The 15,641-nt window shown below is 40.1% G+C and overlaps 1 protein-coding gene across 12 annotated transcripts in view; it reads right to left on the reverse strand.

Annotated features, from left to right (window-relative positions):
* sptan1 (spectrin alpha, non-erythrocytic 1) overlaps nucleotides 1-15,641 on the reverse strand; it is a 45,229-nt gene that overhangs the window by 10,210 nt on the left and 19,378 nt on the right. For 3 of the 12 annotated variants that reach the window (XM_033647030.2, XM_033647027.2, XM_033647028.2), the window contains exons 20-40: nucleotides 15,371-15,505; nucleotides 13,375-13,523; nucleotides 12,002-12,058; nucleotides 11,021-11,219; nucleotides 9,218-9,322; nucleotides 9,092-9,124; nucleotides 8,942-8,977; nucleotides 8,304-8,351; nucleotides 6,805-6,896; nucleotides 6,059-6,203; nucleotides 5,759-5,940; nucleotides 5,472-5,571; nucleotides 5,178-5,375; nucleotides 4,928-5,074; nucleotides 4,733-4,836; nucleotides 3,705-3,867; nucleotides 2,942-2,956; nucleotides 1,847-1,978; nucleotides 1,370-1,507; nucleotides 1,170-1,274; nucleotides 834-1,042 (exon numbers count right to left, since the gene is read on the reverse strand). In XM_033647030.2, the coding sequence (XP_033502921.1) occupies nucleotides 834-1,042; nucleotides 1,170-1,274; nucleotides 1,370-1,507; nucleotides 1,847-1,978; nucleotides 2,942-2,956; nucleotides 3,705-3,867; nucleotides 4,733-4,836; nucleotides 4,928-5,074; nucleotides 5,178-5,375; nucleotides 5,472-5,571; nucleotides 5,759-5,940; nucleotides 6,059-6,203; nucleotides 6,805-6,896; nucleotides 8,304-8,351; nucleotides 8,942-8,977; nucleotides 9,092-9,124; nucleotides 9,218-9,322; nucleotides 11,021-11,219; nucleotides 12,002-12,058; nucleotides 13,375-13,523; nucleotides 15,371-15,505 (2,492 nt within the window). The remainder of the gene's footprint in view (nucleotides 1-833; nucleotides 1,043-1,169; nucleotides 1,275-1,369; nucleotides 1,508-1,846; nucleotides 1,979-2,941; nucleotides 2,957-3,704; nucleotides 3,868-4,732; nucleotides 4,837-4,927; nucleotides 5,075-5,177; nucleotides 5,376-5,471; nucleotides 5,572-5,758; nucleotides 5,941-6,058; nucleotides 6,204-6,804; nucleotides 6,897-8,303; nucleotides 8,352-8,941; nucleotides 8,978-9,091; nucleotides 9,125-9,217; nucleotides 9,323-11,020; nucleotides 11,220-12,001; nucleotides 12,059-13,374; nucleotides 13,524-15,370; nucleotides 15,506-15,641) is intronic. The other 9 variants (XM_078162391.1, XM_033647032.2, XM_078162389.1 and 6 more) reach the window with 6 other exon arrangements.

Below are 15,641 nucleotides of genomic sequence, written 5' to 3' on the forward strand. Positions count from 1 at the left end.
GCAAACAACCACCTGCTGCCACATTAAATTCTGTTCTCCAATTTAATCATTTAAATCTTCTTTTACAGTTTAAAGATTTATCACTTATATAAATATTTATCAGTCCACAATCGACATGAACCTCTCTTCTCATTGGCATAAATTAGATCCACCACTCAGCACTTGTTTCATTAGAAAATATGTCACTTTTTAATTGGTTTGCCTGCTACTCCTGTTGCTGCCTTCTCCCAGAACTGTGGTGAAAAAAAACAAGCAGGACCAAATGCCAGGAGTTGAGTTTTAATTAAAACAAGTTTATGACTGGTGTGTTAACTGCATGCCAAATTACTGACAGCACACAAAGCCAAATTGCCCTCAGTTACCATATGACCTGTATGGTCTGTACAATTACAGGAGAAATGCTTGTCCAGCTAACTTAGCTAACTGAATACCTGCCATGTTTTCCTGATGAGATTTTCTTTTCCCTGGAAGAAGTAAGCTCTTTTTATTACAAATTGTGGCATAAACTTGTAAGATCAACAGTTTGAATCATAGTTTAGTAATGTGTGCATTATAATTGAGCTGCGCAGGTAGAGTAACAAACGCAACAAGGACTGTGCTTGTACTGGGAAAGTGGATCAGATGATTGATGCTAAATATTTTGGTTTGTGTGGTTTTTTGCTGCGGCAGCAAAGATTTTGTTATCAGAAACACTGTTGCACCGAATCATTTTGAAAGAGCATGTGTTGGAGGGCACTCAAAAAAGGAAACTGGAAAAAAGGATGATTGTCTCATCCCATCTATCCTCTGATTCTCTTTCAGATAACCACATGATCCAAGGGAAACTCTCTTACTTGATCCAAGACTCTTCATCATCCAGGTCCCTGAAGAACTGATGCAGGCGGTGGGACTCGTTGAGTTTAGCACGGCGACCAGTAGCCATGCTCTTGATCTTGGCGAAGCGGCCATTGACAGCATCGCGCTTTTCCTTCACCTGGGAGGTGTCGAAGGCATTGCTGGCCATCAGACTGTCAGCCTGGCCATTCAGGTCCTTCAGACGATCCTGTAGGGAGGAGGGAGATGGTCAGAGGTTCTCTTAAATTGGCAAATGTTGTGAAATAATGTCTTTTGCGTTACCTGAGATACTGCTGACCCACATGCAGGGCCATTTATAGTAATGAGCTACATACCTCATGGGCGGAAATATCAGCCTCCAGCAGCTGGTGTTTCTTCAGCAGGTTGTTGACTGAGGCCAGGTCTTTGCCATAATCCTCAGAGGCAAGAAGAGCTTCCACCTGACAAACAACAACCATGCACCAGACTTTGAGATTATCTCTTGTACATGATGTGTCAGAGTTTTTACAAAGGTATCCTGCCTGCAGTTTCTCACCTCAGACAGCCAGAAGTCAAAGTCCTTGATGCCGGTGTTGAAATTCTGTTGCTTGTTGGCCTCTTTGAGTTTCTGGCTCTTTTCTGCAGATTTGTTGACGAGGAATTGCCACTGTTCATCCAGAGCGTTGAGGCGAGCCTGAGGAACAGAAGAGTCATGTTTGAGGGATTTTCACATCTTCATTTAAGATTCTGTTCTCACATGTAACTTCTGGAAAGCTAAGAGATCATTTTTAGCAGAATCCATGTCTTGCAATACTCCTGAATAACTTAAAGAAAATATCTAAGTGGGATTTTTCTGACAAAAATCCCAGTTTAGATTGTGATTATTTACCATGAACAGAATCCAAAGAAGTGATGCAGCTATTGAATTTCATTTTGCTGTGAAGCCAGATTTAATAGGAGTGTCTGCTGAACACCCAATATTTAATGGATATTTAACAATAAACTTGTATGTTGCTATACTTGATGAATATACCTTGACGGCATCCTCACTGCCAGCACAGGCTCCTCTCTGGATCAGGGCGTTGCCAGTATCAATGACTCCACGGATTCGGTCTGCGTTGGCATGCAGCTCAGCCTCAAATGCCTGATGTTTCTGATGCTTACTCTGCCAGCACACACAGAGGCAGGGGGGCACATGGACACAGCATGAGAATCACAAAGTGGACAAGCTCCTGTTTTATGGTGCAAATGTTCAGACCTCTCTTTAAACTGAGATACACACTTAAGACCTAGCATTGCTTTCATACTTACATTCTGCACAAGAGCTGAAATGAAAGTCATTTTGGCTATGTTTGTTTAATAAACCTGAAATCTGAAGCATTAGAAGGCTGACATTAACGTCAAAATTCGTCACTGTCAGCCTCATAATGTTTAAAAAATTGTGTTTGTTACTGAAAAACTAGAGGGTGGAATATAAAATTTGTTTTACTTCAACACAGGACATCGACCATGACAGACAATGTGTTGGACATCAGCAGACACACAGGACAAACAAGTGAAGAACACAAAATGGCAATGTAAAGGACAACATCTGCAACAGAGCTAACTTTGAAAAAACCTGCTGAAAAGAAGACTCACTTCAAAGTTGCTTCATGTTTGTATCTTTCAACACTTTCACAAATTAGAATTTGTCCATTTGACACTAGTGTCATACTCACAGCCTGCTGTGCTGTTGTTCAGGAATTATTCAGTCACAATTTTATTTCAAGGTCAAATTTGATAGGTTTGACTCTAGAATCAAACATCTGAAGCAAGTTTAAAGAGAATCCCCCTCAAGAATTGAAAATTAAAACGGAAGCCACAACCAACACAACTACTAGCCTTCGATGACAAAACAATAATAAACAAGAATAAAATCTAAAAATGAACACAGAATTAAGTCTTTTTTAAATTAACAAAATTAAAACCAGGTGGAAAAGAAGCTGGCACTCAACAGTGCCGATGAGGGACAAACTCAAGATGCACGGAGTGCTTGTTCTACATCGTGTCTACACACACAGCAAAGACATGGACACATGGAGGACAACCTGCTCGGCTGTTAGTTAGCTGACACACTACTCAAACTTACCAGCAGCTTGGACAGCTATAAAAAAAAAACATAAGACAGTGGGAGAAAAATTCAGTCTCACTTCAGACAGGACACAGGGAGGGATTTGCCACAGCTAACGAAGAGTATTGTCAATAAAACAGGACAAAACAGATTAGCAATTTTAATTTACCAGAGGACACACAGCTCAGTTACCTGCCAGTCAATTACCAGCCAGGTTATCATTTGTGAAAATGAATGTTTCCTGATTTTCTTTTAAGGTTTCTTTAAAAAAGAAACAAGTGCTATCATTTCTGTTCACTAAATTCACGTGGAATTTACACTTAAACAAATCTGAAGGATTCCATGTACTCCTTTCAGACTAACATTTTTGTAGGGTTGCAAGGGTATGACATTTTTATAGTACGATAACCTTCTCAGAAAATAATGCCATTTCACAGTGTGACTGTATACGGTACTACACAATTACTATTATTCCAATTGACAATTCCAATGACCCTTAAAAGAATGTAAACAGAAGGTTTTTTTGATAAAACACTTCATTACTATAATTGTAATTTGATTTTTAAATGGAACTATGTGTAAAAAGTCTCCCTTTTGAAAATAACTAAAATTCAAGGTAAGCTTCTCCATCCATATGCAGTTATTTAAATACTGTAGACAAGTAAATGTGCAAGGTATGATAACCACCAGTTTTCATTAAACCAGTACACTACTGCAATCTTACTGTGTTGCTATGAACTTGTGTGATTTGGACCTGTGCTAGAAGAAGCCAAATGTGTACCTGGATGTTGGTGGGATCTTTGTAGGACTCATCAGTTGCAGTCTGCAGCTTCTCGCTGATCCAAGCCTCAATTTCATCTACATCCCTGCTGAACTGCTGCAAGGTCTGGGATTCACCCAGCTTGGAACGCTTTTCGATCATCTGGGCCTTCAGTCGACGCCACCTTTCAAGCATCAGAGTTTGTAGTTTAAAAGTGAGCTCTAACACAGACATGTGTAACCTAAACCTTTTCTTTTTACCCAGTGGCTCTGGGACATATGGACTATATTTCTGAATAGTTTCTACAAAGGCTGAAATGTTGTTTGTGATGTCTTTGAGACAGGTCCTGTTACAGTTAGAACCGTAAGTAAATGTCTATTCTCATAACCTACTAACAAAGCAACTGGTTTAGATCTAATTCCGGGCAGTATTAATGTTGAACGTTTTTGAATAATTGGTGTTTAATCAGAAGAGGAATATTTAGTCTGATGCAGTTTGTCTGGTGTTAATGCAGCATATCATATTGTCTATCTTTTTAATTTTAAGCTTGTTAGATAAAATGTTATTGTTGGAAGTGTTATTTAACTTTCATAAAGCTTTTGACACAGAGGACTACTCTCTACCAGTTATAATGTATAGGCTCTGATCATATCGCTGTAAAATCTTATCTGACAGGAAGTATATTTTGTGTGTGTGTGTCAAAACCATAGGATTTTACATGTGGGGTTCCCCAAGGCTCCCATTAGGGCCTCTCTTATTCCTTACATAAATGATATGCCAGCTGCTGTGAAAAGCAAGCTTCTGCTGTATGCCGATAATTCCGCTTTACAATCTGTGATATCTGTGAGATATAAATCATCCTAAGTAAGTATCTAAGATGTGAAAGAGAGTGACTAATAGAAAATAAACTTTATATAAATTTAGGTAAAACTGAATTGTACTCAAAAGATCACTTAATCCAGTTTGGAGCTGAAAGGAAGTTGTTGAAGACAAACAGGTTGAAAGTTGTGTGTAATGTTACTAAATCTGTGTCTCCAAATGTGTCCTACCTGTCGAGGACTTCATTGCGGCGGTTGAAGATCTCAGGTTTGGCGTAATGGTCAGCTCCAATCAGCTGATCAGCAAACGACTGCAGAGCAGCAATCTTCTCCTCCTGTACAGCAGGGCAACATTTAATCATTAATAGAACATGGCTAACGACCAATTTTAAAAGCCTTCACTAAGTGGCAAAACCTCTTACTGACCTGCACGTTAATAGCCTTGTCAAAGTCTTCATGTTTCTTGATGAGGGCCTCCACACTGTCCAAGGAGTCACCCTTGTCGTCACTAGCAAGGAAGGCTTCACGAGCTGCCATCCAGTTCTCAGCCTGCTCACAGTCCCTGTTGAAGAGCTGCAGAGGGACAAGGACAGTAGTCAGTCAGTGAAGAGACAAAGACAGGGATGACATTGTAACAGTTTCTAACTGGCCATGTGATGTCTCAACTCCTCGTTACCTGGAGCTCGAGGCATTGATCCAACATCATGCGACGCTGCACCCAGGCCTTCTCAAGGTCAGCACGCTCACGGTCCAGAGCCTCCAATTTCTGCTGAATCTCAGGACTAGCATAGTGGCCTCGCACCAGCAGCTGCTGACCAAACTGTTCAAAGGCTTGGAAGGTACCGGCACGAGCATCAATCTCTGTGCGGTGTTCCTGAAAAATAGACAAAAAAAGAAAGATGGATTGGCAGTGTTAGACCAGCACTGACAAAGCAATTTTGTGCATTAACTGGAGGGAGGCGTTCAATACCTGGTGTCTTTCCAGAAGGGCCTCGGCTCCGGTCACGTCTTTGGCCAGCTCCTCCGAAGAGACAAGCCCTCGTATGCCATTAATCCAGGACATCAGATCTCTGTGAACAGATGAAGAGTTATAGCCAGAAAATACCATACAATAACTGCATCTCTTTTGCTTAGAAATCTCTCTCTCTCTCAAAAAAAACAAAAAAAAACAAAACAAAACAACATAATTTTCAATCCAGTTCTTCAGCCTAACAATAAATCTGACCCAGTGGTATCCACTGGCTGTTTTCTCCTTACCTAAAGTCAGAGAGGAAGCGCTGCAGGTCGTGGGAGTTGCCAAGCTTGTCTTTGCGCTGGTCAGCACGTCCCACAAGACTGCTCCAGGCAGTGTTCAGCTCAGTGCACTTCTCCTGGATGTCATCCACTGCCTCAGGGTGGGACTGGATCAGACGCTCCGCTGTCTCCCCAAGAGAGTTCACCTGGGCAGGGGGAGAAGGAAAAATAAATAAAAGCCTCAGGGGAAGGACTACATCTTTAGCCAGAGGCTTGGTTGTAGATCAGCTCACTCTCATATAAATGACTAAAAGACAATCTGACCTTGTCACCCAGAGCTGCCAGGTCTCTCTCAAAGCCTTCATGTTTGCGCTGCAGAGCCTGGACACTGGCCAAGTCATGACCATAATTGTCAGTGTTGAGGGCCTGATTCTTCTCTTCAATCCACTCCTTGGTTTCATCGGCATCCCTGGGGATGCAGAAACACAACTTTGGTCAAATATCGTGGGGGTAATTTGTGTGTAATCACACATCTAGAGGTGCTGTGTGTGCAAGTAAGGAGTAAGAATGACTGAGGGTTTCACCCCTTCTCATTGTTTTGATTTAAATTTTTTCTGTTGAGAGTAAAAATGTCATTAATGCAGCCATTAGCAAAAGGGATGATAATAATTAATTAACAATTGATTAATGGGCCATTAAAAATTTAATCAAACTTGTGAAATTTAATTGATCAAATAGAGATCCGATTCTGAAATAAAAACAATGTGTAGTCTCCTATTACATTCTAGCTATCAGTAGAATGGTGCATTTTGAAAGTGTGTTTTAATTACTAGCATTTGCAAACAAAGGGCACAATATAACAATTTTATGACAAGACAGCCTTGTTGGGGTCTGAAAAAGAACATGGCGGTGACAATGGAAAGTGAAGCAGGCCAAGCATTCAATAGTATGGCTCATATGATTTGATAATATCAAATATGGAAGAGAGGTACAAACACAAACTGAAGCTTCTGAAAAGCTGTAGGTGTCACAAAGACCACATATGATCTCCTACAGCCTTTGGTTTGTACCTGTGGAATCGCTGCACCTCGTGGGCACTGCCCAGCATGTTGCTTCTTTCTTCAGCCAGCTGCTGCAGGGACCGCCAGCGATTATTCAGCTCCTGCACATAAAAGAATCAACATTAAACAGCAATCTACACTCTTCAGAATTTGCTCAGTAATTTTTGTAGGTTGTGTCTTGTAGTTTTGGTGATAAAATTTGCAATGATTTTAAGTATGAGAACTAAACACAATCTCAATTTAAGATGGACACATCAAGTGATTAAATCATTAGCATTAAACTGCATCATTAGATAAACCTGGAAATCATGATTTAAGGAATGCTTTCTTAAATACTTCACTTAAATAAAAGAATTCAGATACAGTATGTGCTTGAAGTGCGCTAATTTGAATTGTGTGTTTGTTGGGCACAAACAGTGATGGACAACAAAAGCACATAGATGATGGTGTGAGGTGCACAGGACTGGATGCATGTTAAGAATAGGGCTGTCAAAAAAAAATTCAAAGTTCAAAATATATTCGAATATATATATTTTTTATAAGTTTGAATCTAAATTTGATAATTCGAATATAATTAATAATTAATTAATACTATTAATAATGTTGTATATCACGGCAAATCCCATTCGGGCAGAGATGGCTCGCGCACAAGCCGGGCCAGAGAGGGACGCAGCGACGGAGGGAGAGGCACAGACAGAGGAGCCCGCTGCGCCAACACCAACCACTGCGCTGTCCGCAATGTGTGACCTGTTGGGGGAGACATACAGGGAGAGTGTTGCACCTGCTGCCTCCCTGCCTACCCTTTTTGAAGAAGAGATGAAACGTTACCAGAATGAGACACCTCCACGAGCCGACAGGGATCCACTCCTTTGGTGGAAAACTACAGGCACACTGAAGTATCCAAACATTGCTCAGATAGCAGGGCAGAAGTTGATCATACCTGGCACTTCAGTGAGGTCAGAACGGGTGTTTTTTTCATCCAAGTGTCACTGTACATGGATTCATATTGCGCCAGCAATAAGTATCTTATTTTTTGTGTTTTAAAATATAAATAAATAATAATAATAATAAACTTGATTATTATTTGAACTCTACTAAATTAATTCGAACATATTTGAACTCAATTTCATGGTGCTTTTGACAGCCCTAGTTAAGAATATCACGTAGTATAAGGACAAAGAAATAACAAAAATTCTTCTTCTTCTTCTTTCAATCTCCAAAAAAAAGCTGAAGACATAACTCATGTAGCACATGCCAACATTCATTCAAACTACAGTCAACTAAATGGATGATAACAGGATATGTGCAGGAAAAATGCCATGGGAAACAGGATGAAACCAAACAAAACTGACCACTGGAATCAGGTTTCACAGAACAGGACGAGACAGATCACGTGACAGCAAAAGGAAACTATAACAATGGGATTAGTTTTCTGATCACGATGCAGGACAGGACAGCTAGGGCAGGGACAATTCAAAACAAGGTCGGGGTAGACTAGTTAATCTTACCTTGATAGTATTAAAGTTAGCCGTTGTTTGAACAGCCAAGCGTATATTCTATAGTCAAAGTTGAACAAAACATGGTAGGAAGAAAGGAAGAATAGGACAAAAACAGAAAAACACCACACCAGTCAAAAGTGTTATGGAAACTCTCAGGGTTGGTGTTGGTCTTCTCCCAAGACCAACCAAGACTTTACACCAATGGGGACATAGTAAGCACTGCAACCATGGCTAGAGCAGAACCAGCCATTGACACTGATTATGATGAATCAAACAAAAAAAAATTTATGATCGAGACATCTTGAGACACAATTTTAAATCAAAGGGATATTACAAAAAAGGCTTAGGAGTTCCCAGGCTCCCTGGTTGTCTCCTTAATGTCTCATCATATTCCATGAGGACATGTAACAATGAGCCCCATGCCAGTAAAATGTCTTTGGGCATGATTGCAGTAAATTCCAGAAGTGACACACCAGTATCAAACATCAACCCAATGCTGAACAGTCATGCACAGTTACAGTATCAGATCAAGATTGACAGGCTGTCAAATCTTTGCAGTTGATGCATTTTGTCTAAAAATACAGAAACAACTACATGTTTGAATGAATCTTTTGGAGACAGATTGAACAGTGTTAGATAAAGCTTACCTTCCATGGAGAGGCAGTCTTAGAATCAGCTTCATCCTGTTGAATGAAATGTATACATTAGCCCAGAGTCATGCCTTATTCCTTGTTGTGATATTTGAAATATTTTTTAATATCAAGCAAAATGTATGCAAAATCCAGAAAAGATCATACCTTGCCAGGAGCAGCACCAAGCAGCTCTTGCTGCTGCACACGGGGAAAAAAAACATGATGTTCATTTAATTACAGGTAAAACATGAAAGATGGCTCCTGATGTTAAGCTGTGGAAGTAGAACTTACCTGAGCCTGAACCATGGGGGCCTCCTCAGCCATCAGGCCTTCAGACTCCAGCTCAGAAGCCACTTTGTTGATGTCCCTCAGGCGAGACTCATTGGCTTTTAGGTCCTGAACCAAACAAAGATCATCATATACTTTTTGTGAGACATGACATGTACAACAGTGGTGGCTGCTGGTCTTTCAAACAGGGGACCCTCACTTTAAGTTTACATCATAAAATGTGTCATATTGTAGCGAGGCAGTAACTTATAAAAGGAACATTTAATAGAAGCCGTTTTTCCACCACACTCATGCCATAGAACCACAGCAAAACAGACCTCAAAGATTTTCAGATCAGTTTAAACACCTGAACTGTACTGCAAAAACGGTGAAAATGAGCTATTTCGCTTATGGAAATAAGGAACTCCAGACGGCACTCTGTCACAAGACTCCACTTGCAAATGTCCGCATTGGACTGAGCTCGAACTGCGAAGTGCTGTCAATCACAAAGGGGTTCAGCCTTTTAGACAATTCCTCCAATCATCATGCAGACACCGAGCGTCCTCTCCCGCCTAACGCTCCTTTAGGTCCCAGGGAAGCTCGAAGTGACAATTTTGTCGCATTTATCCAATGACCGTCTTGCTTTGCTGCATGAAAAAAACCTGCTCAGCACTGTCTCATAGGAATGCTTGGAGGCTCCGCATACACCGTGCTGACACGAGAATGTATGACAGGGAGGTCGCGTTTGAAAACTGGTGATAAACAGCTGACATTTGAACATCAAAGTCATGATGTTAAACGCATCCTAGCGCACATTTAAGGCAAAGTAAATTCTTATTTTAATGCAAATTCAATAGTGCATATTTGACCATTTCTTCTATGAAATTTTAGGGGAAATTCAACCTCCCTTGTTGTCTCAGAGCAATCGCTCCTGATGTACAAACAATCAACAAATACACACAGAAGCTAAGAGTCACTATGTGTACATGACATTGGAGAAAATCAATTTATTATAATAGTCAGACTAAAACCGGACCTTTAAAATACATGTAAACATGTTAGTTTGACTGAAATCGTACCAAATCAAATTTACCAAAGTCGGAGAAACACACCCAGATAATGCGACTGGGAGTCCAATTACTAGGTCAACCGCTGAAAGGGAGTTTCTAGCCTCCTGTCATAGCGGAATCGGACATACTTCAGTCAATAAATCTATTCCCCTCCCATTGCTTGTATACTGGGACGAGGACAGTAGTCCAACTAAATGGCCTAGTCGAGCTGTAACCGTAGCTCAATTTAACTATGCATATAAATGTAATGAGTGCCATTACAGTCCAGATGTAACAGCATTTTATAAAGTATCTAGCTTCAGTGTTATGACGAATTTCCAAGTGAAACAGGATAGGCAGGTGAGATAACACTGGGGGGAGTTTAATTGTTGAAAAGTGGGCAAATGCATCATGTAATGTTAGTTACTAAAACAGTTTAAATACCTTATGCATAATCTGGACCTGTCACAGATACCACTTTCCTCAAAGTGAATAAATTCTAGCCAGAGAGCCCATAACCTAAGCATTTTTGGGAAATGAAGACACAGCTACATAGCATGCTGTTGCTAGCTAGCTAACTAGCTCTGTGCAGCTAAAAGTTGCAGATTGATTGATGGGTGGATAACATGACATTATTGCTTGAAACTGGTTGGTACTAGCTTATGTAAGTAGATGTCATATTTTGTTTTACAAGAAGAAAACTTGATGTGATTTTGATATAAGACTATGAAGCAAGTGATTTTTGTTATTTAAGTTTCAAAACATGAGTGGACATTACCTTCTGGAAGTCGTCAAACTTCTTCTGCAGGACCTCGACCTGCTCCAGGTCAGAGCCAACCTCCTCATTAGTGAGGGCGCTCTCTTTCTCATTGATCCACTGCTGCAGCTCGTTGGCCTCACGGAACAACATAAATTTCTTGCAGCTCTTCTCCAGCATGTCCTTGCGTTTCTCTCCCAGCTCCAACAGAGTACCGTACCTGGTAAAAGGGGCAACCATAAAACCAAATCAAATCATTTTGTGTGCCTTTAGAAGCTTATTGTCCCTCTTATACTGTGGCTCATTTTTTAAGATTTAAAGTGACTGTTCTTTTTTTGGGGAGAATCTGCTCGTTTGAGGAAACTGTTTTTATTGCTCGTGATTGCTGCATTTGTCTGCTAAAAATTGATGGCTGCCAAAATCAAATTTGCCAAATTACTCCTGTAGCACTGAAACAAACAGTCGATTAAGAGGAAACTATTTTGAAAATGTTGTTCAAGTCATTTATTAAGCAAAGACGGAGAACAGTTGCTGGTTTCAGACCGATGCCAGGATTTGTTCCTTAACAAAGACCTGACAGGTTTTCTTTTCATTTAATTTTACTGTTGACCAGGTCTCTTGCTTTTGCATGGACTCCTTTACTTATTTATTTATTTCTCATTTATTTTCTACACCATGTTTTGTAACATGACAGCACCTTGAGCCTTGGACGATGAGGTAACTTTCACAATAATGAATCAAAGCCAAATATGTGCAGAACAGAACAGCTTATGACATGACAGAAAATCAGAAAGAAACATCCATAGGCAAGCCTGGGATGAGCAGGAAGTGAAAGGTGTGAATCACTCTTCTATCCCTGTACTGAATAGAAGACAAGCGTGTAGACACAGTGTCGCACAACATGAGGATTTTGGTGGGGGTTGGCAGGGATGTAAAACTGTGATGATATTTAGTGGCATCACGATCACAAGAACACGCAAAGGGTCGCAGATTCCTACTCACAGCTCTTCCACCTGCTTCATGCGCACAGACACGCTGCAGGCCTCCTTGGTGACAAGCCTGCTCAGTGGCAAGGCAAGGCGAACGCACAGCAAGACAAAATTAAGTTGTTAAATACAGCGAGAGGACAGCAGAGGAGAAAAGAGAAAGAGGCCAGGGGCAAGGTCATTAGTGTTAAAAAACTGAGCAGAACTTATGAATTGATGAAAGTAAAGAAAGGTTAAAGAGCAGAAAAAAGACAGAATAGTTAAAAAAATCCAGTAGGAGAGGAGAAATTAGTTAGTAAACTAAACTAAGCACAAAAAGTAAGGACATTTGTGTTTGGTAGATTATTTCTTTGTTGCAACAATGCTTCTTGGCAATAAATCTTATACCATTGGAAAGCCTGGTTATTTTCCTTTTAAATGGTGCCACATTTGTTAGGAACATGCATTTGTGGAATGAGTAGCAGAGCTGAGTATGTGGGTTGCAGCCATGAAAAATTTGCTAAATCTTCTCTGCCAATGGCTCCCGTTTCTTAAAGCTACTCTTACCTTTCTTGCATTTCACACACCACTTGAAAAAATTTGAACATCCGTAACTCCCGCCTCCCTCCAAAGTTCCATCCTCCTCCTCCTGCAACTCCACCTTCCTCCAACGGCCTACTCCCCCCTCCTCCATTACGTCTTAATTACATCTATGATAGACGTAGGCGTTGGCAAGGTAACGTTAGATACACAGAAGAGGAGAGCAAGTGTAACGTTACAACCAAGACAGTCAAACGCAACCCCGAAGATTTAAAACTCAACTGGAGTCAGTGATGACTGATGAGTTTTAGAATAAAGTTACATAATGTTACGCGAGCGGTTACGTCAGTCAGAGACAGACAGGACGTTCAGCCAATGATTGGTCGGAGTTTTCTTATAACCATATGAGAATGGTATAATATTGAGTTTTTATCTCTGGTGGAATTCACTTACATTTTAGTGTGCCATCAGCTTATTAATAGCATTTTAACCTAAACAAACAAAAGCTTAAATTTTCCAGAAAGGTAAGTGTCGCTTTAAATGAATAAACTGTTAAATTGCCAATATGTCTTGTTTCTTCAGACTTCAATCATCCAATCCACCAAACAACACCAAGCAATTGTCAACAGTGAAAAAAAAACAGCTGTTTGGCATTGGCAGAGAAGATTTGGCAAATTTTTCATGGGTGCAACCCACATACTTAGCTCTGCTGCTCATCCCACAAATGCGGCACCATTTAAAGGAAAATAAACAGGCTTTCCAACATTGCTACAACAAAGTAATAATCTACCAAACACAAATTTTCTTACCTTTTGTACTTAGTTTACATTCCGCTGCAAAATTGAAGAAGTTACGGTGTGGGTTTCTTACTGATTCTCAATCTGGTCTTGGCGCAGTGCAATGCTGCCATGTTCATCCAGCAGGTTTTCCCTAGAGGAGGACTGGGTAGGGTCCAGCTTCTTCACATATGCAGCAGGAACAAAGCCCTGGCGATCGTTCACCTCCACCTTCCACCAATCCTGCAGCAGGGAGGAGAGAGAGGAACATCAGCAAGTGATGTTGATGAGGTATCTTCTGATGTAAATCATCATTTTGCAAAAGTCTGCTCATTTTTAATCAATCAACGTGCTAATGGCTGTTCTGTGTTACAAACATGTTACATTGCAGGATATTTGTATAGATATTCTACATATTTCTATTTTTCAACAAACCCATGAGGTCTAACAAGTATTGTTTGTGTATCAAAGCCTAATACATCCTCTTTCTGTGTGCCATAGAGTTCCATTCCAAAAACACATTATTAAATCACATGTTCATGAGCCACACTGTTGAACTGGGAGACATGTTCCTTTATTACCATGAACACACACACTGTAGTTTATTTTCACTCGATCCCACATACACCATCCTGCTGCTACAAATACTCACCAGAATATACCATTTGCTAAAAACTACAGTGAGTAAACAATCAATACACTAAGTAAATAATCCATATAACCTGCTTTTAAAATTTAAGTTTACAGATGTATGGAAGATGTATGGATGCATGTTGGAACCAATGGGCCACAGACAGGGTCAGGATGTCAGAAAATAAAAAGAGGGCGACTAATGCCTCATTTCAACTACAGGATTTGGCCTAACTCACTTTTGATTTGGGATCCTTTTCTCTATTTTGTTTTGTTTTGTTTTGAGAGTACCCCTTTCAGTATAAGTGGAATTCTCAACTGATCACCAAAGCAACATCATATGAAACTGCTGTGACAGAACTTTGAACGTGATACTTGTTGCACTCTGTCAATTGTACGCCATTGTGTGCAGCATAGTTCTGTGGCTTGCCATTTTTGAAAATCTGCGGTCAAGTAAATAACAAAATTGCAGTTGCTTTTGGCGGTAGCTTGGATATTTAAAAATGGTGGGTTTTGTACAGGATGTCAAGTGTCAACTGATGATTCACTCTGACCAATCAGTGCTCTGCAGTGTTTTAGCTCCACCTCCTATTTTCATCTCAGCTCACGTGGAACCTCAACTGAAATGGCACCAAAAAATACCAGATGCCATCCACCACTCCTGCCAATAGAAAAAAAAAAAAAAAAAGAGCGTGTGGAGTCGAGTAGAACCGTGCCGTACCAGGAAGTGGAAATGTGGCATAACATTTGTTGATTTTGGTTTTTCATGGGATTTGTCGACAAAAAAAAAAGGATATTGCCAGCCTTATCCTTTAAAGACTGGTGCATTTGAAACATTTTGTTTCATTTGTAACATGTAAAAAAAATTATATTCCTGAGGGCAGTTTTTGTTTTTTGTTTTAGCACATTTGCTAAAGTTGATCTATTTGCATGATTCTTGCAATTTCTGGGTTGTATCCACTCCACATGGTTGAAAACACTTATTGTTAGACAATTTGGACAAAAGTATCAGCTAAAGAATGTAATGTAATGTAGGTTAAGAATTTTGGCAGTGGTAGTGAACCTCAGGACTAGAGGTTCACCAAAGATTCATGACTAGACTACCAGCCTCAGTTTTTGGTAGCCTCCATATTCAATCTCATCTAATTGTAACAGTATAATATGCTAGTTACAGAATTGTGTTAAATCTCTTGAATGACTTTTTGTTGAAAGTTGGTAATTGCTTAGTAATTGAATACTGATCATTATAGTGACTGATATATGAATAAATAAATGACTTAAAGTTTTCTTCTGGAATATAAATATACCTAAACCCTGAAAAACCTTACTTGCATCACTGCAAGTAACATGCAGATTATTTCCAATTCAAAATCTCTTCAAGGTGGCCAGGTTAGTTTCAGCCAAAGGTCCAGTTAATGGGCTGACAAGTCTATTGTAAACTGAGCTGGATTTGTCTGTACCTTGTTGGTGCTGTTGAGCAGGGTGAGGATGTCCCCCTTCTTCATGGTAACTTCACGGGGACTCTTCTCCTGGTAGTCGTACAAGGCCAGGACCAGTTCCTTCCCGGTCTCATCATCAGTTGGTGCCACTTGTTGCTGTTCAGATAAACAAACATTTTGAGTCACTGATTTGTGTTCCCTGCTTAAACTGAAGAAAGTATGGTAATTTGAAAACTCCCTAACAGTCTAGCAATCAGAGGCTTTATTGTGCATTAAAAACCCCTCCCATGAA

The sequence above is a fragment of the Epinephelus lanceolatus genome, chromosome 19 (genome assembly GCF_041903045.1).
Source record: "Epinephelus lanceolatus isolate andai-2023 chromosome 19, ASM4190304v1, whole genome shotgun sequence".
Classification (NCBI taxonomy): domain Eukaryota; kingdom Metazoa; phylum Chordata; class Actinopteri; order Perciformes; family Serranidae; genus Epinephelus; species Epinephelus lanceolatus.